We start from the raw sequence: 19,283 nt of genomic DNA, 5'->3' as shown, positions 1-19,283 counted from the left end.
CCATCCCCTCAGACCCACTATCCCCTCACCCCACGTCCCCTCTACACCGCTGTTCCCTCAGCCATCCCTTCAGCACCGCTGTCCCCTCAGGCCTGCCAGTCCCTTCGGCCATCCCCTCAGCCCCGCAGTCACCTCAGCCAACCCCTCAGGCCTGCCGGTGCCCTCAGCGCCGCTGCCACCAGCATCTCCCATAGCTTCCATGAGGGAGTGGGTGGTTGAGGCGAAGGGCCACGTTTCACAACATTTAATCCCAGGGAGTGATAATCTTAGGAAGAGGGTGGTGGAAGCGGTGTTGGTTTCTGCTGAGCAGCCGAACCTCTCCAGGCTGCTGCTGCTGCGAAGGGCCGCGGCTGCCGCCGGGTGCGGGCGGCGCAGGCAGCGGGGGGGGCGCAGGCAGCGGCGACAGAGGGGACAGAGGGGACAGAGGGGGTGCGGGCGGCAGGGGCGCTGGGGAGCTGTTCCATGTGCCGGGGGCACCCCAGGCTGGTGCTGGGAGGAATGCTGCCGGCAGAGCAGGTGTTGCAAAGTGTCGGCTTAAAAACCACTGGCAGCTCACAAAAGGAAAAGCAAATTTATAAGGAGCGCAGAGGAACGCGGAACAAATCGGGAATTGTCAGATTTGCCCTAAACCCCCCCAGACCTGTGCAGCTCTGATCCCCACGCCAGAACAGATCAGGTGGAGTTAAAATGGGGCAGAGAAAATCAGCAGCGAGGATAAGAACTAGCTTCAGTGGAAGGAAACACTGAAGAAGGAATCTTCAGGGGGCAGTTATTGTATAAAAAGATAGGTAGTAAAGCTGTAGTTGGTGTAAAGGAGGCAAGCACGACTAATGGAGGATTTCAAATAGGAGAAATCAAATCAGGTACTTAATCACAGGGAAATTGGGGAACTAATTGCCACAGGATGTTTTGGGTACCATAATGTTACTTGGCCAGGGGAGGGTGTGGGGGGTGCGTGTGTGTGAAGAAAAGAGAGAGGAAGAAAGAAAAAGAACAAGATTAGCTATATTCACAAAGATTAGAACTACTAAAGCAGCACCTTTGTCACTGCGAGTGCTTGCACTGCGCTGGCACAGCTCTGAGGCGGTGCCTGAGTTGCACTGGTACAGATCTGCCCTCTTCTCAGCCTTGTGCTGTCAGCTGTGACTGCAGGCAGACTGCAGGAACCAGCAGAACCATCCTTACTGCTGTAGAACAGGAATCTGCTATGAACCAACAGGCAAAGAAGAGCAGGGAGCCGGGGAAGGAAGAGTGCGGTGATCTCTCTCTGCTTGCATCTTGCCCACAGGTCACCAGCAGTGGCAGAAGAAAATGACATTCCTGTCTTGGCTGCCCTCAAAGCAAGTAGTGAGAAGACTGAGCACCTGTGTGTTTCGTGACCTCAAATACACTACCGTAGAGTTGTTGTAAGATTTCTTAGCAAGAAAGTACAAAACAAAACCTCTTCTTTAACTAAAGTCATCCTTATTGCTTTGGTTTACAGCACAGCCCCTAACCACCTAGGCAAGTAAAAGTGCAGTAAGTTCCAGAAAGGGGACAAAATTGAATAAACTGATGGGAAACTGTTCCTATTTTTAAACTGAAAGTAAAATCCCTCTGCTCTTCTGCATAGCTGAAGTGAGGGAAATGATGTTTGGGTGGGGTTGCTAACAGAGTTTCACACTTCAAATTACACTAGACAGGTAAAACAGGAAATAGGACAAGGAAAAACGATAAGGAGAGATTAGAAGACATTAATTTTGCCTCTTTTTCAGCAGACTGGCTGATGTCTCTACCTGTCTTTGGCAGATTTACACATTTATCATTTTTCTGACTCAATAGTAACAGCAGGAAGGAGCAGAAATTTCGTCAATGTTGTCATCAAAGCTAGAATCCAGCACCATAGAAGGACGTTGCTTTACCCAAGGAATTAACGGCCTACGATTCTAGTAAGCTCATGCTGTCATCTTCCCAAGAGGCTTTGCATTTTTTCCCCCTCAGTAATAATTTATCAAGAATTATGTTGCTCAGTGTAAACAGCCAAAACTTAATTAAGTAAAGCATACTGAATGCAAATCTGAAAAATCAAGAAAAATGTCCACTTCACAAAAATTCTTCTCAGCATTTGTGAGGTTGTCTTTTGCATTACTTCAATGAAATTAATTTGGGTTTCTCTCTCCCTGTGCAGCAAGACTGCCAGAGGACTATGACTACCTGATGGTGGGACAGGTGGGGTTTTTAGTGTATCATCTGTAAATCAGGGCAGAGCCAGCAATACGTAGTCCATAACTGAAATGCAGAGCATGATTCCCTAAAACTAACACACAGAAACATAGGTCCCTTTTAAGCGTTTCTTTCAGCACTTTGAAGCTGAGCCCATAGCCGCAAAACAGATGACTTCTTAAAGACAGAACCATGTTTTTCATCAGCATGAGCGCTGCATGCTCCCAGCAGTGCCATGGCTTGCACCTTTCAGTGCCTCAGTGCTCAGGCCAAGTCACACGAGGCTCTTGCAGCAGGTGCAGCAGGAGGCATAGCATGGACACAGCTCTGTAGCATGCTGGCAGCAACTGCACTTGACTTGCCAAGCACGCCCAAGAAGAGAGGCAATGGTTCCTTTAGCTCTCTTCGTACATTGGCCCCTGAAGCATTTGTGCCTTAGACTTAATGCAGGGGCTCCCTAGAACAACCTGCCGTTTCCTCTCGCCTGAACCGGTAATGATTTTTAGCATGAAATGTCATAGCTCAGTCAAAAGCTGTTGGACTGCACAGGATTTACAGTTAACACCATCCGTCCGCTGACAACAGCGCCCAGCCTTTTCAGCCAGCCCTGCTGTGTCTTCTGGGTGTCTCTTCATGCGTGCTTTTGTCTCCCTCTCCAGCCTTCACTCACTGCCTGCTTTGTCACCCTTCCAGCCCCACGCTGACGTACAGAACTCACTCTTCCCCAGATTATATCGCTCTGGCTCTGAAGAGCAGTAAGGAGCACATTCCATCGCGCAGCATGGGGTCTCTGCCCCATGGCCTGAGTTTCCTTCGTGCACAGCTGTGGGTCTGGTAGCACTACTGCTGCAACTCAATCACTAAATTGGGAACTGCAGTTCTATGCAGGAATTCTGGCTTTGTTAGCTTTTATTAAATTTGTTCCTCTTTAAATGCTCATTATTACAAGTCTGTGATGCTGCATGCCTCCCTTCTTTCAATACTACTGGTTAAACATTTTAGCAAACTACTTACTGGGCACTCAAAAGGAAGATGCTCTGCACAATGAATATCCTGAATCTGTTAAGCCACACACATTAGTCTATTTCTGACATAGCTGTGCCAAACGCTTTCCTTTGGCAAGTGCCTATTCTTTCTGCAAATCTAAATGACATGTGTATTTTTTTTCCCAATCGTGAGTGAAGACACGTGAGTGAAGATGTTCTTTGCCACCATACCTAACTTTCCAGCTTGTTTTTGAATATGACTACTTTCATTAGAAGGTGACAGGGAGCATTTTACTGTCTACAGTCACAAAGAGCAGTGGCGGTTGCAATGATGAATATTTTGTCCCAGCATAAAGCTTTTGCCCTTAGGCTGCTGTCACCTCACCTGAGCACTCCACTGAGCATGGACCCATCCACGCAGCACCCAGTAGGTAACAGGGACTCAGAAATGTCTGGGAATTCAGTAAAAAAGAACTGCAAATGAGCACATCAGTAAAAATTACACTTGTGCGGGACAGTAAAGTTGCATGACTGGCCTAAACTTCATGAGACTGAATTTGTGTGGTACTCTTAACAAAAAAAAAAAAAAAAAAAAAAGAAGAAGAAAAAAGCTGCTTAATTATGATGATTTTAAACATACCAGGGACTGCGTGCAGCATCTTTCATCTAAGGACAATTTGGCACATACATTAGTTTTAACTTGAGAGATAGAGATACCCAAGGTAGCATAAACAAATGGCAGTGCCCAAACTTCACTTTCACAGAAATCTGACATTCTGGGAGAAAAACATACGCCTGTTTCTCTCTTGCCCTGCAAACTGAATTGAGAGAAACCAAATACACCCTCAGAAAGCCTGCATCCTTCTTATCTGTGTCTCTCACTTTAAACTGTTTCCTGCTCAGCACTCAGGGTTCACAACGCACACATCACATTCCTCTTTTCTTCTTCCATAGCTGGGGCTTAACACATCTCTCCCCATCCCTGCAGTTTTAGCATTATTTATTAATGACTTAGCAGCTGCACAACACCAACCACTGCAAGCTTGACCTGGCTTCTCACTACACCTAAATCTATATTTATTTTGTTCAGTGGATGAGATATTATGGTACATTGTAAGCAGTTCCAGTTGTTAATTTGCTAAGAATTCATGGCAGTTGGCACACCGATAGGGGAAGGCTTTGATCTTGCTGTTTGTGCTAGTTTTAGCCACAACTCAGTGCACATATAGATTACCCCAGGCTGAACATGTTGGCAAATTACAACTTTATATTCTTTAAGTGATAATACTTTGTTGCCCACTCAATATTCAAGCGTTAAGTTCCCTGTGCTCAGCCTGACATTGCAAGGCGCTGAGCCTGGAAGTTAATCTGTAGACACTAATTTCTTGTAAAAAAGATTATTCATGAGTAATATTCAGCAACACTGCCTCCAAAGATGACCCCCTTTTGTGTGACTGTTTCAGGAGCAACAGTTAATTTTTAAATGCAGCAAGCTATCTTGCTACTAACATTTCTAATACAACAAAGTTTTTTGGTGAACAGTGGCCTGAACTATGGGAGTAGTTTACCAAGGATCTGCTTAATTTTATGGATTGGATGCTTCAAATTGAGGATGAGCTTTCTAGAAGCTTCTCTCCAGCTCTGCCATAAACTACAACTTAGCTTGCTGTGCCAAGGGTGATGCAGCTGACTAAGCACAACAGTCCCCATCCATCATCCTACACAGAGGAACACAACCATACAACCTAGCAGGCAAAACATGATATAAACTGTTGGTGAAGAGCTAGCGAATCCCGCCTAGCAGCTCTTCCTCACCAAGTCATCATGGGAGAGGCTGGAAGGAGCTGGTATCCCTGGCAGCTGCAGGGTTGTTTGGAAAAGAGCAGAAGGCCTCAGAGCAGAGGACCATAGCATAGGCGTGCCTTGTGTCCTACCCTTGGCTCTTATTTGTGAGAAGGGATATTAAATTCCTAACGGCAAGGGAAAAAGCAGGAAGTGAAAGCAGCATGGCAAGCACTGTGCAACAACAGTAATTCACCACAAACAAAAGAATGGGTCCAAACACAGCAGCACTAATATAGAGATTTTATTTCGACTGTATTGAGTTGTACAGCACATTTTGTTTGTCACAATGCTATCAAACTGATTTTAAGAGTTTTTGGCCAGCACATTGTGACGCTGAAACTCACAAGAGCTAAAAGCAGTTTGGACTAATGGCCTGAACGGAAGGGCCAGGAGTACCTAGTTTCTGGCTTCCTTAGTGCTTGCAGTCATTCTAACATGTGCAAAACAGAAGCAAATCCAGTTTCTTCTGCCAGCCCAACTGTCGCTCTTCCATGTCTGGCAATGACTGCAAGGTACAAGGCAGGGGAGAATCTGAAGCAAGGTGCCTTCTCTTCCCAAAGCCATATTGGTTGTTCCCAGTATGGAAAAGAAGCAGAGTCCAAGTAAGTACAGGGTCTTCAGATGATGCTAGCTTTGTTTGCACTATTGGGATTTACAAAACCAGAGGCTGACATATCAAAGTGCAGGAAAGGGTCATTATTCCATTCCTTCCGACACAGATGACAAACCATTAGCAAAAAATTTGGGAGATGACAACAGTGTACAGTACTTTGCCTCACTAGTAGACCAAATGTCTTCACAGGTCCTCCCCACCCCATAGAAGTCTCAGCTCATGAGGTGCCGAATGTATCTGACACTGTCATTTAGCTGGAAAGAAAACCTGCACTTCTGCAAAGAAATGCCCCGCTTTCAAACTCTTCTTCCTTGTTAATATCCACAGATTTCTTAGGAAGGAGGCAGGATGGATACTCCCCGAGGAATCTAGGCATTAAAAGCCCCTTTTCTTTCTAAAGCTTGCTTGCTTTCTAAACCCAGTTCCTTTTCCTTAGAATGAGTTAGGATTCCTGCTCTCTAGTTTAAAGAAGTAGAGAGGCAACTACAAGTTGGCAACTCTGAACTTTGACCACTGTACAGGAGACAAAAAGAAGTCAAATTCAAGAGGCATTTTAGGTAGCGCTGGGGCAAGTCAGAGAGATTGTTTTCACCATGAACAGATGCCACATGTCGTGTTTATCACTGTAGCTTGGCTGTACATCCTGAAGTGAAAAGCACAGACCATAGTGTCTATGTCACCCAGTGTCCTTCCCCACCCCCATTTTGGTATCGATGCTTCATTCTCCCTTCTTCGGGTTACATTAAGTGCACAGAAATATATAGCAGCATTTGGACTGAAACCCTCACATACACCAGACAGCACATTCCAGGAGGTAAAACAACACATTATGGCCTATACCCTCAAGGTATCAAGTTTTCAGGATAAAGAGCAGTAGGAAGTGGAGAGCTGAGGGCAGAAAAGGGGTGGAGGAGCAACACAGGAACACAAGTTCTGTTTCCATGCCAGGAGAGGATCAGGGTGCCATTCCTGTGTTAGCACCAGGCTGTGATACAACTGCAGACAAAGTAGATGGGCAGAGCAGAAGTGAAAAAGCCAATCTCCCATCTCCTCACAGTGGTGGGGGGCAGGGGCAAAGTCAAGTGTGTTCACCAATCCCAGCAGAACATGAAAACGGGCAAAATCTGCTCGGCCCGTTTTCAGCTGGAATGAATTTCTCTTCAACACACAAGAGAAAAATTAATTAGTGATGGCTAATGAGTCTTGTTCACCAAGCTGATCGCAAATCACACTCATGGAAAGAGAATCTACAGAACCAAGAGGCCCAGGCTGAGGCCCTTCCAAAGCACACGGTACCACCTGGAGCCTGCCCTCTTCCTTCTCGTACAGCAGCCTGCCTTTGTAGGGGGAGTTGGTTCTAAACATGCCTTTCTATTGCTATTGCTTTGGGGGTACTTTGTACAGGCAGTATCTGTGAAAACATTGCTTTCCAGCCCACAAAAGAGAAAGGTTGCAATCCTCTCTTTAGCCCTGGATCATCAAGACTACAATGTACGGGCCCACCAGTACCAGAGTGGGGGGACACACCATACCCTCTAACCTCAACTCCTCTGCTCCAGACTGATCGTAAGACTGCTGAAAGACAGTGCATTCAAGCTTGGTGTTCAAGTGTTGCACCAAAAGCCTTCACAATTACAGTGGAGGCAGAGTCACCCTTCCAACCCACGAGAGAAAAGGCTGGGCTTAGACAGGTCCCTTGTCTGGCATTCAGCTGGAAGCTGTGGCGATGGGTTTCTTCAGATGTTGGCTCATGAGCTCCCTGGCACGAGACACTTGGATGTGGTCATAACAGGAGTTACAAACGAGGACGGGGTCGTACAACTGCTGATCAGGGATGGGTAACTTTAGATGGCAGCAACCAGCACAAAACACATTCCCACAGTTCCTGTCAAGGAGCAAGAAAACCAGTGAAAAGAGACCTGGGAACCCACAGCAAAACTTCAGCAAGCACACAGGATCCAGTTTAGGGATGAGGCTTATGATATGTCAACAGGCTTCTTAAAGTATATACTGCGGTCTCCCAGAGCAAGCCAACTGGCTAGCACTAAAAAGGGACTAATGGGCATCACTATCCAGGAGAAGGATCACAGGCCTTGGAAAAATAGAAACAATGCAGAATGGAAGTCAGCGGGGAATTCGGGAGGCCTGGCAAATAACAACTTAAAACCTTCTCCTGGGAGCTGGAGGGATGAAACATCACAGACAGGCATTTTGTGAGGTTTGCGAGAAACAGGCTGAGAGGAAGAGTGGGACTACAGTGATAGCATAGTTTACCTGCAGTGATGCCTCCGCTTGGCCAGCCAGAATTCACAATCGCAGTTAAAACAATGAGAGGCCATGTGGTCTGGAACCCACCGTGTGACCTAGGGCAGACACCAGTCCTCATCAGCTTTCAGTTTGCAACATGACAACGACCAGGTCTCAGGACCCCAGTGCAGGCTGAGCATGGCTTTGGACCACAACAGGCTAGCTCAGAGCGAGCCCACCCCACAGGTCCCTTTCTATCGGGCACAGCAGCAGCAGAGGATGCAGAGGATGTGTTAAAGGACAAGGGTGGCTGCTCTCTGCCTTGCTTCCAGACCACGATCTGCTGCCATAACCACCACAGTTAGCTGCAAAGAAACCCTCCCCTGCTGCATTACAACTGCCATAACAGAACACATACCTCAGTCTCCTTCTTATCAACAGGCTCCCAACTTGCTTCTGACAAACAGTCTTCACTATGATCAGAACAGAAATCCTCAGTGTCGCTGCCATCCGATTCCTTCAAACATGTCTGCAAGAAGAGGTGAAGTCACAAATCCCCTCAGCTGCCTCAGTCACGCAGCCAAGGGCACTCCCCACTCTGGCCATGCTCAGTGCTTGTGAGGGACACGTGGGTGGCTCCACAGCTCCCCATACGAGGAGGTAAAGCATTCATGACTGTAGGAGCCACTGCTTGGCTCTCAAGAAGCAGAGATACCTCCAGGCAGCATGAGGGCACGGCACATGCCCAGGAGGGGAGCAGGGCTGAGAAAGCATAGGAACAACCTTAACCGCTCAACCTAAAAGTAAGAGGTTGCAAACTGTGCACTGGAAAGGGCAATGTGAGGGGGGGGCACAGGGACCGCCGCTGCTGGAGCCACACTGCCAGAGTTGGGATGTTAGAGGCAGTTACTTACAAAGTCATCCTCGTAGTCCATCGGCGGCTCGGCTGGAGGGGCACAGAAATGGCGGATGTCCAGGCGCAGCTGCAGCTCTCGCACCTGCCTGCGCAGCTGCTCCACCTCCTGCTTGTAGCTGGCCTCGATCTGCCGCAGCCTGTGTTGAATCACGTCTGTGGGGAAGGGGAGCCCGTCATCATCCAGGTAGAGAGGAGGCACAGGAGAAGGACATTTTGGTGGCACGTGCTTGGGACCAGACGCTTGTTTCAGGTGGCAGGGTAGCCATGAATGGCTGGGCTTCCCTGCAGGGCCTGCAAAATGCGTGCCGACGTGGCCAGAGCAGACTGAGGGCTTTGCACCTTCCCTGGCAGCCCACTGGCCACTGAAGCACAGGCCCGGTGCCCACAGAGGTTTGCTGCTCAACCTCTTGCTACAGCAGCCATAGGAGAGGAGGTGTCTGGGTGCAGGCTCCCCACTGGGGAGTGATGTCACCATTCCTTGAAAACTGTCCCAGTTGGACCCCAGGAAGGAGAACTCGCTGCTTTGGCTCTGGGAAATGGGCTTGCGCCATTGCTCTAGGGGGACTCTCCCCAGCCGGCCAGGCTCCTTGCAGGGCGCACTCCTTCCAGCGTCACCTTTGCTGTTGTCTTCATCCAGGCAGGGAATGCCCAGGGCAGGGCTCGGGATGTCATGACTAGGCCCTTTTGGTGCCAGGGACACCGGGCTGGGAATGTCTTGGCAGGTGGCACTTCTCATGGGGCAGTCTCCTCCATTGGACACCATGCCAGTAGTCTTCAAAGGTTCCTGAGGACAGGTTTCTAACTGGAACTTTCTGGAACTGATGGAAACGCTGTCAACATTTTCCTGTCTAGAAGAATTTGGAGCTGGACATGTGCCATCCAGTTCCTCCATGTATGTTTCGCTCCCCTTTTCTGCCTCCAGAGAGCCACTGCTTGCTGGCACAGAAGCCCAGCCACTCAGTTGTTTGCTATGTCCTGCGTGCTCAGCATGGCTGCTACAAGTGCTGTTGGCTTGCAGGGGAGCGTTTTCCTCTTGCTCCTCCACCTGCTGTGTCTCTCCTGCACGCACCGCACTGCCTTCACTCAAGTGTGGCTCAGCTCCCTCAGCAGCGGCATGCCGGGCTTCCAGACCCACCCGGACCTCCTGACAGTGGTTATTCAGGTTGGGATCACTAGACGTGCGGGTCAGTGGGCTGCTGGAGTCACAAGCCGAGAGCAGGTCATCCATAGATCTTGTCTTTGGTAATCTAGAGCCCAAAAGCAAAGCAAATCTTACAACAAACCCCCTGAAACTTCCCTCATTTCAGTCAGAACTGAGGCGAGGGAAGGGAAATGCTCCTAATTATGGATCACAGGGTGGGTGGGGAAGGGCGGTACAGCAGCATGAGCACAATGCTATAGCGTGGCCTTTGCCATCTGCTTTTTTAGGTGCAGCAGGGAGCTGTACACGTTCTTCTCCAAGTAGCTGGGACAAGAGCTACAGAGCTCTTGCTCTCCACAGGAAAGATGAGAACAACAGGTAAAACAGAGGGACTGCAATGTGTGAGGAGGTAAAGAAGGCCTGTGGGTAGGCAGCAACCTGGGCCTGGAGCTCTAGGCTCTTACCTATCCAAACATCTGCCACTGAACTCCTGGCTCTGAGGTCCAGGGGGCAGGTAAATGTCCATGCCATCCTGTCCCAGAGGATGTGGCGAGGAAGCTGGGAGATACACTGCTGTCCAGACATGCAGTGCTCGTACGTGGCACACTGGATGCAGCACCTGCAACAACCACTTACAATCAGAGATGAACGCAAAAGAAAACCCCTCCAAACTCTCCCCACACAGTCCCTGGTGCCTGGCAGATGAAAAGCCTGGAAAACTGGGCCAGCAGCTCTACTTACCTGCTCAGACCCCGGCATATAGAGAAGATTGTGGAAGTTCTTATTGCCAGCCCGTAGGAGGGACCACACAGAGCAGGTACGCTTGTAGATGTTGTGCATCTCTCGCTCACAGGGGCTGTTCCCAAGGAAGGTCCCATAAAGGCAGGAATACGTGTGCTGCACCAGCTTCACCTGCAGCATTAGAAGGGGAATTATTGTCAGGGCCATTGGGAAATGGTGTCTCCTGCCTGCAGGGGAAATGTCTTGCACTCCTCTGGGACGGCTCCTGCACCTCCTACCCAGCTGGTGACCCTACTGTTGTCCTTTTCCACACAGAGCAGGACAGAGAAGGACAGCAACAGGAATCACTTAAAGTGAAAGCAACAGTCAACTGAAACCATACCCATCCCTCTATAACCCTAACCTATATTATTTGATAAGACCGAGATTAATAGCTATTGTTTCCCTAATTTATTTTTAAAAAGTGTTTCAGACTCCTATTGCTGAGATATGCAAATTAGGCTTTTAATCAAAACAGTGCTGCTGATGGTATCTGAATTCACTGGGCTAGAAAGGGACCTGCAGAAGAAGCAATTGAAAGGAACCAGAGAATATAAACCCTTTGTCACTGTGCAGTCTGCTAGGTCCTCTGAGCCTGCGCTGGGAAGGGAGGAAGAAGTTACAAGGAGCTAAGAGAAGCTGGCAGAAGCATCACACATACAGAACCAGGTCAAAATACCACAACTGAAGGGCAGGGCTGGAGCCACACAGTGAAGGTATGTCAGGAATGCCAGCAGAGAGTCCCAGCACTACTCAGACACTTGGCCATTTTTAAAGAATTCAACTATTGTTTTCTTTCAGCTACAACTCTCTGTAGAATATCATGGCCTTCCCTCTGCCTCTGCTCACATCTGGCATGGGATAAAGAGATGTTTGCATGCATATCCCTTACCAAAAAAGCTTCGTTAAATTCAAAGAGGCAAGGAAATTGCTTCAGAAGCTGATGAACCGCATCCAGCCACTGGAGAAACACTGGGCACTGCTCATTCTGATCTTCCACCTTCTCCTGGTGACCACAGCGATCACCAAACTTGTGACCGAAGTCCAGCCAATCTGATTCAACAAGCACCTGGAAGCCCTGTGAATAAAAGAAAAAACTAACTGCTGACACTCTTCTGTAGGCACACAGCAGGATAAGGCAAGGCCCATCTGCCACTTGCGCCAGGTAAACGCAGGCCTTCTGAAGGGCTGGAAAGCAGGTTGCATTGGTGGCTGGTCTGGGGTCAAACCTGAATGTCAGAGGTTTCCAAACACAAACTAACAGCTGTTATTTCTATACAAGAAAAAAGCTTGGACAACATGCACAATTAGGAGCAGGGAACCAGCTGAACCTTGAACACAAGAAGTTATTTTCCACAGTAGTTCATCAAGCTGGGCAGAAGAGTGATGTACCATTCACCAAAAACAGGCAGGAAAAGAACATGGAAAAATCCAACACCCACAATTGTAGCTCTGAAACATCACTAAGCTTACTGCCAAATGTGACCCTGCTCCTTTCTCTGGAGACTCAGAGACAAAAAGCTGCCTTTGAACAGACATGAATGAGCAGCCCAGCACAACCCATACCTCCATGGTCCTGTAGTAAGGGTCCAGAAGAATCTTTGCCAGTGCTACAATCTGCGGAGTCCTGTCCCAGCCGTCTGAGCAATGAACCAGCACTGGACGTCCTTCTCTGTCAACTGCACTGGAGACCAGCACTGCTGCCTTCAGCATGACAGAAAGGTGCTGCAGCCACTTGGTACTCTCCAGGGCTGAAAGCCAGCTAGAAGGTGTGCAAAAAGCAAGAAAACAATTGCTTAGCTCTCCAGTGGGAGGATAAATAAATACAAACATACATACACTTTAACTGAAGTCTTTTTGGAGTCCACAATGGAAATCAGTCTTTTCTAAAAGACGCTCAAGAGGAGCCAGCCAGCCTAGAATAAGTACAAAGAATCGAACCCCTAATTTCAATTTTTCCCAGATACAACTCTACATTTTACAAACCCTCAGAGGATACACACAACCAAGTGACACTGAGGCAGTGCTGCAACCCCTTCTGGATTACCAGGGGTGAAAATAAGCAGCATTCAATTACTGTGAGCACATTCCCTCCACTTTCTGAGGTAGAAACCTGGGACAAGAAAAAGGAAAAGGGAAGGAACCCCCCCCCAGGACATTGACAGATATGATGTCAAACTCAGATAGAGAAAAGTCACTTACTTGCTGGGGTCTGGCACCTGACTGCAGACAGCACGTAGATACTGGAAACTGTTACGGATGGAGTGGATGTTGGCCATGCCCATGAACACGACTTCACAGTTTGGGTAATACTCTAAACGCAACAGAGATGGAAACATTCAGAGAGCTGCTGTCACTGCAGCAACTGCTTCCATACACTTAGTTCAGCTGTCCCCTCACAGTACCATTTCTGGTCTTCAGCAGTAGGTAGGCAGTTTTTCTAGAAAAGCCTTGTGGGCCAGCAGCAATAAATATGGAATAACAGACTGCACGAGCAAGAAGGGGAACGTGGTGCTAGAGACTGAGCACCAAAATGCTGACACACACCCCCACCACCCCCCGCTGTGCTCTAGGACCCCCTTGACAAAGCAGGTCCAAGAGGAAGATGTTCCAGGACACACTTAGCCCTCTGTACCTTCACATTCGCAGCCACCTCCCTTTGCTCTGTTGGCCACAGCCGCAGTGTAGGACCTAGCATCAAGAATCAGCAGCTTCTGAGGAGCTCCTGCATTCTCCACGCCTGAACACGCGGTCAGGGATGAGTCTGCAGAGACAGACACGGACTGAGCTCCCCAGCATCTCCCTCCCTCCTACAACAGGCCTCCAGTGCCCCCCAGCAATGGCTGTGAATGAGCCCAGGGACCTGCCCTACACCCCGCTGTTAAGGCATGACAGGGCACAGATTATCGACCTGGATATTGGGTTTAAACCTTGCACTGTGACAGCCCTGTTAGCAGAACAGCAATACGTAGGTGTAAAAAGTACTAATTCATGTTTAGGAGAGTGGGAAGGGAGCGAGCTGTCTCACCAAAGTCAGCATCACAGGCCTCGCTGCCGTCGCTGCTCCCATTGTGTGGCATGCCACCAGATACCTTTACTCCAGGGTTCAAGGCACAGGCTTTGGCAATAGATGTCACAAGATACTCATCATCAGCATTTCGCCAGCCCCACCAGCTGATTTCAGGCTGGCTGCAGCGTGCAATCACTGCCCCGTTGCGCACATGTCTGCAAAGGAAGTGAGAGCCTAATGAAGCCTCACCTGGAGAGGTGAGAAACAAGCCCAGCAAACTCTCCCTAGGTACAGTCAACACCTGTGCAACCCCCCCTCACTTTGTCTGCTGCATTTACTCTTGCGTTCAAGCACTGAAACAGGGCAGGGCATTTCAAATAACCATTACTGAGTAACAGCAGTAGTGACACAGAAGCTGTCACTCGTGTCACGGCCATGAGGAACATGAGAAGACAGCACAGGAGCGGCTAATGGAGCTGGAACAGCCGGCAAAATGAGATCGCAGAGGAGCAGGTCGCTGCAGCGGCTGTTGGGAGCAGCCGGTGCCAGTGGATGGTGACAGCTCCGGGGGCAGCTGCAGCTCCCTGGGCCTCACCTCAAGGATCGAGGACTGTGCCCGGGGATCAACTACCACTAAAATGAAACGGGAGTTTCTGCAGCCAGTTATTTAGCCTTTACTGAACTATTTTTATTTATAATGATATACAAATATGCAATTTATATAGTATATATTTATAGATAATAGTATATATTATTGTATATAGAGATGTAAATATCTAAACATTAAACCATAGGGGAGAACTTTAAATAATTATGGTTGTACCTTGGTAAAGTAATATTTATTTTAAAGCTGTTCTGTTCTCCCATTCTCCTTTTTCCTCCTCCTTTAAAGTACATACTGTTGTTAAACCATCTCATTTATCACTTCTAAGCTGGAAAGATTAGCTCACTCGCATCAGACTGGTTAGTTTCTGGGTGGAGGCCCGAGCTGGTGTTTATTAGCAACCCCTAAAATGTGAAAACAGCCCATCCTGGCTGTTGCTTATTGATGCCTGGCAGAAGGCCTGAGGTAGGAGTAAGTGTTCTTTTTTCACATGAACACACCAGTCAAGTCATTCACAAGTGGCCTGGAAAGGGAACGGGGCCATTAGGTGACAAAGTTGCTGGTGATACAGAATTATCCAGGAGAGTCTATGGCTGTCTGGAAAAGGTTGCAAAGGACCTTGTGATAAAAAGAGAGAGCACAGAATTTAATATAAATGTAAAGTATTTACAGATGACCAAAGCATAACCCCAGCTATGGCACAGAGCAGTTCAGTACAAAGCAGCAGCCAAACCTCAAAGACTTTGAGGTGATTGGGGAGCTCTCAAATAGCCTCAGCTCAATGCTCAAAAGAAGCAAAACAGTTAAGAATGTGCTAGCAGTTATTTAGATAAGAGTAAGACAGAAAATATGATGGCATCACATCTTATGCATCTTCAAATGGACACAAATTTCTCACCAATCCATCTCAAAAAGGATAACATCGTACTCAAGCCTCCAGAGAAGGGTGGCAAGGACAATCACAGGTATAGAAGAGCTTTGCTATAGGGACAACTTAACTAGGAAACAACTCCCCACCACAAGAGGACAAGAATGGGTGAGAGGCATAAAAGGTCATAAAAGATAAAAAAGTACATTTGGAAGATTAGTCTTATTTTTCCCTGACAGAAACACGAACAGGTACTGGCATGGTCGTGCCATATGTTTAACAATTATTTTCCAGACAACAACAAAACAGACAGTGGACTCACTGCCACAGTGCAATGTGGAAGTATAAACTGGTTCCAAAATACATTGAAGTCATGGAAGGTGGGTCCACCAAGTGACCATGAAACATGACCACACATTCTTCTGAATAGTTGTTGTAGGAAATCTAAGATATTGGCTGCTCCAAAGATGCACCAGGAAAGAATACCTGCATACTTGTCCCATTTATTACACTTCCCCGAGATGCTGCTCGCAGTGCCTGGCTCTTCTTGGAGACAGGGTAATAGATTGGACAGCCCCGCACCTCAGTTCTTTACAAGAGTGCTTGCCCCTCCCTATCCCACCACGCCTCATGCAGCACCTCTCTGAAGATAAGCTGGAGTAATAACAAAGATATAGATAAAGCTCCTGACAAACAACATCCAAGTATTTGTCTTTTTTTTGTAGGTCAACAGCTCTGCAGAAGTTGCATTGCTGGCAAAGCTGGGGACGTAATGCTCTAGATCCTAAAGCACACACCAGCACACACCTCAACCCACTGCTCAAAGGCTGTTCAGCTGCCTGCGAGGGCTAAAAGAAGCACTCTTGAAGGTATCTCTTTCTCATGCTGCCACCCTGTAAGACGCCCTGCTGTTCCACAGAAAATGACAGTGCCTACTCATGTCATTTGCTGTAAGGCAGTACACCAAGAAAATGCATCAAGGCTTTCAACTCAACCCTAACAGCGGTGCACAGTATCTCACCAGCAGCTACCGCATTTTGCAGGAACAGTCTTGCTTCTCGGAGACAATGTTCCCTTATTCTCCTGAGGCAACTTATCAATAAATGCAGAAAACGTATTATCGTTAGTGACACCTCATAGCCACTAACGATGAAGACTTTAAATTGAAGACTTCCAAAGAAATAATATTCACGTTCAGCCAAGTCAAAATACTGTGAGCTCCTTTTTCTTTCAGCACTCTCTGCTGCTGTTCTGTTTTGCAAGGTGACTTACAGAGCAGTCACTCCCAGAAGATCTATTCCTGTCTTCAGGATCGCTCAAGTATGGTCAATACAGACAGCAGCAAAGGCTTTGTTTGTACTAGTAAATGAAACTGAGCCAAGGTGCGGACTTAAGCACCAGCCTGTGATCATCCAAGCTTGTTTGTTAACACACCTACAGGTTTTGGCCTGTGCCAACCAGCACTTACCCAAACAGTGCCTGAGCACGTTTTGGGGAAATGCAGATGCTGTGCCAGGGGCTGCTCCCAACAGGCATTTGGATGCAAGGGCACTGTTTGGGGTGCAGGAGGTAGAAGAGCTTAGCTGTGTAGGCCACCTGAAGTCAGAGGTAGCATGCTTAAGGTAACACTACAAACATAGCCAAAGAGTCCTATGGCTTCAGAAAACTTTGTAGCACAAACTTCTCAGCATTGCAACAAATGCTGGGCAGAGGTTGGCCTTGAGGTAGCCAGTTTCAACAGACATAGTGACATGCCAATAAACACAAGGAAATACAGCCACCATTGATGAGCATGAAGTCACTAGCAAGCAGAAAGTATAGCAGATGCCAGCAGACAAATCAAAACCGCAACTGAGCTTGCAGTGAGCTTCCAGGTCAGGGGGGCCCCCCATAGCTTGACTCTGCGGTCTCCTGTAAACCCACAAACGTATGAACCATTTCTGGCCCTTGCTGTGGAACTTTTCTTCAAAGGAAAAAGCTCCTTTCTTGAAACTGGAATGGCAGAAGGTGCCATAGTGTTTTAACATATGTTGACAAAATTATTCTTTAGAGCGCCTCAGTTTACTTTTAATGACTCAAGAACCCGAAGCCAGAGTATGCGGTGCATCTGTAGTTTATGAATTGAGCTTTTACTCCCAGATTTGTTTGGAGCACAAGGCTAAAGTGCATCTGATACCATCAGTACATGCTATTTATCCCATAACAATCATCCAGAAAGCATCAAGTCACCTCTCTGTTACTTTCTGGCTGTCAAAGTGCTCATCCACAATGCAAAGTCAAACAGCTTAGCTTGAAACAAGAAAAAGCTGAGAGAGGGTTTACACAGCTGTCACCTAAAGGTTCCCAGCTGAGAGGCACATCTACAAGTGCTTTCATCTCTCAAGTCTCAGCTAAACTCCTGGCTCACTCTGGCATGACCTGAAGAGCCTGAGACTGAGCACCCAGCCATGGTGCTGGAGCAACGCCCACTGGTTTCCCGCTGCTGCCCCGACAGCCACTGCAGCATGAACAAGGCAAGGTGATGCTGAGTGTCTGTGAGGAGCTTTCTCGCTAACATAGTCCCAAGGTCTTCTCAAGGTGGCTGTATAGACAGAGAGTAGTAACAAGGAGCGGCTGGCATACAATGCCCGTCTGCCTCTGCAGTCAGCTAAATAATTAATTGCATCCTTGGCGTTGTTTTACAAGTGAATTGTGCCTGGAGGCTCCTGCATCTCTGCTGTACATCTCCACTGAGGACTCAGAGATGGAGACCTGAACTTCTGCTTTGCTTAACAGCTGAATTATAGATTTTATAGAAAACTGATCACGTGGTACTTTGGTGTCATGTTGAACTGTGACCCAGTGAATTCAGAGTTGCTCTCCAAAAGCTCTGAAGTCTACCAGTCTTACGGTTACAGAGTTCCCTACAGGGATGCACACACTCCAGCTGGGTTCTCCACTCTCTCCTGAACTATGAGCGAGGAGGAGGAGGAACTGAGTGTAGGGCTTTTCATTTCTTCCCCTTTCATGCAGCACAAGGCACTCCAGAAGCAGCCATGGCCCTCACGGAGCCTCCTGGCCAAAAGACTTCAATCTTGAGGGCAAAGGCTAAAGAGTGCATGAAAGTGAGATACACACATGGGCAAGCACTTGTCCCAACTTGTAACATCACTTGTTGGCATCTTCTCATCTGATCCCAGGCTGCAAAGGGTTGCAGCTCAGCTTCTAAATTACTGGGTACCATTACAGCGGTATTATCAAGCAAGGAACAACGTTAAAGTAGCAAAAAGACACAGCTTTGCCCTCGGCTGGGGAGGTACACTATGACAGTCTCCAGTGCCAGACCATTTTTATCAAAAGTAATCACAAATACAGTTAACTTAGCTGACTTGTCTACAAAGAGGGAAAGGCTCCATACGATAAGCAGCACTCATTATTACTCTGCTGCAGAATTTAGTTCTTCCAGAAGTAATACACTCTGTTTTGCCAGCTTCTAACAGCAAACCATATAACATGAAGATGCAGAGTTAAGGTACCTGTAAATGCACTGGTGTTGTTTCCCGGCTTTTGTGCATCCCAGGGCTGTCCTTTAAGGTCCTTTCCAACCCAAACTGTTCTGTCATTCTATGGTTCTCCCTTCTGGAGAACACCCTGCACTACTGTCACAGACTGTGAGCCTAGGGAGGCTGGTGTGTGTGCTGGGAGAAGGAGTCCTGGGAGCAGCATGTTTTCAGGTAGGAGGCAAAAGGAATACACGCCGTGAAGACCAGAACACAGCTATTGCTGTCGCCTCTTGCTCCAAAGCCCTGTACGCATGCCCTCCTAACAGCTTCACAACACCTACAAGGAAAAGGGCAGCTGTCATGAGATTGGGGAAGAGCACTGCTTTGGTTTTGTGCTTACCTGTACACCACCACAGGAATCCTTTTCCATGACCTAAATGAAGCCACGTTCTCTAGCTCCTTGTCTGTGATCCAGACAGGGACCAGCAGCTTCTGGGGATAACTGGAACAAAGCCTGGAAAAAAGAAAGCACAAAGGCAAGATCAGGACTCAACAATCGTGAAGTCTGCACGAGAGAAGCTGTGCAGAG

General features: G+C 47.9%; 1 protein-coding gene across 9 annotated transcripts in view; it reads right to left on the bottom strand.

Moving 5' to 3' along the window:
- Positions 1-5,259: 5,259 nt before the first annotated feature.
- The window catches only part of MTMR4 (myotubularin related protein 4), a 56,427-nt gene continuing 42,403 nt past the window's right edge, over positions 5,260-19,283 (bottom strand). For all 9 annotated transcript variants that reach the window (XM_055712838.1, XM_055712850.1, XM_055712828.1 and 6 more), the window contains 12 exons: positions 19,095-19,208; positions 13,759-13,955; positions 13,366-13,494; positions 12,933-13,044; positions 12,297-12,492; positions 11,623-11,808; positions 10,692-10,862; positions 10,415-10,569; positions 8,808-10,056; positions 8,312-8,422; positions 7,921-8,009; positions 5,260-7,531 (listed from right to left, as the gene is read on the bottom strand). In XM_055712838.1, coding sequence (XP_055568813.1) covers positions 7,354-7,531; positions 7,921-8,009; positions 8,312-8,422; positions 8,808-10,056; positions 10,415-10,569; positions 10,692-10,862; positions 11,623-11,808; positions 12,297-12,492; positions 12,933-13,044; positions 13,366-13,494; positions 13,759-13,955; positions 19,095-19,208 — 2,887 coding nt within the window. In that variant the 3' untranslated portion in view covers positions 5,260-7,353. The remainder of the gene's footprint in view (positions 7,532-7,920; positions 8,010-8,311; positions 8,423-8,807; positions 10,057-10,414; positions 10,570-10,691; positions 10,863-11,622; positions 11,809-12,296; positions 12,493-12,932; positions 13,045-13,365; positions 13,495-13,758; positions 13,956-19,094; positions 19,209-19,283) is intronic.

This window comes from Falco cherrug, chromosome 1 (genome assembly GCF_023634085.1).
Source record: "Falco cherrug isolate bFalChe1 chromosome 1, bFalChe1.pri, whole genome shotgun sequence".
In the NCBI taxonomy this organism is placed as follows: domain Eukaryota; kingdom Metazoa; phylum Chordata; class Aves; order Falconiformes; family Falconidae; genus Falco; species Falco cherrug.
Note: the sequence above shows the minus strand (reverse complement) of the source record. Positions and strands in the feature narration are given on the sequence as shown.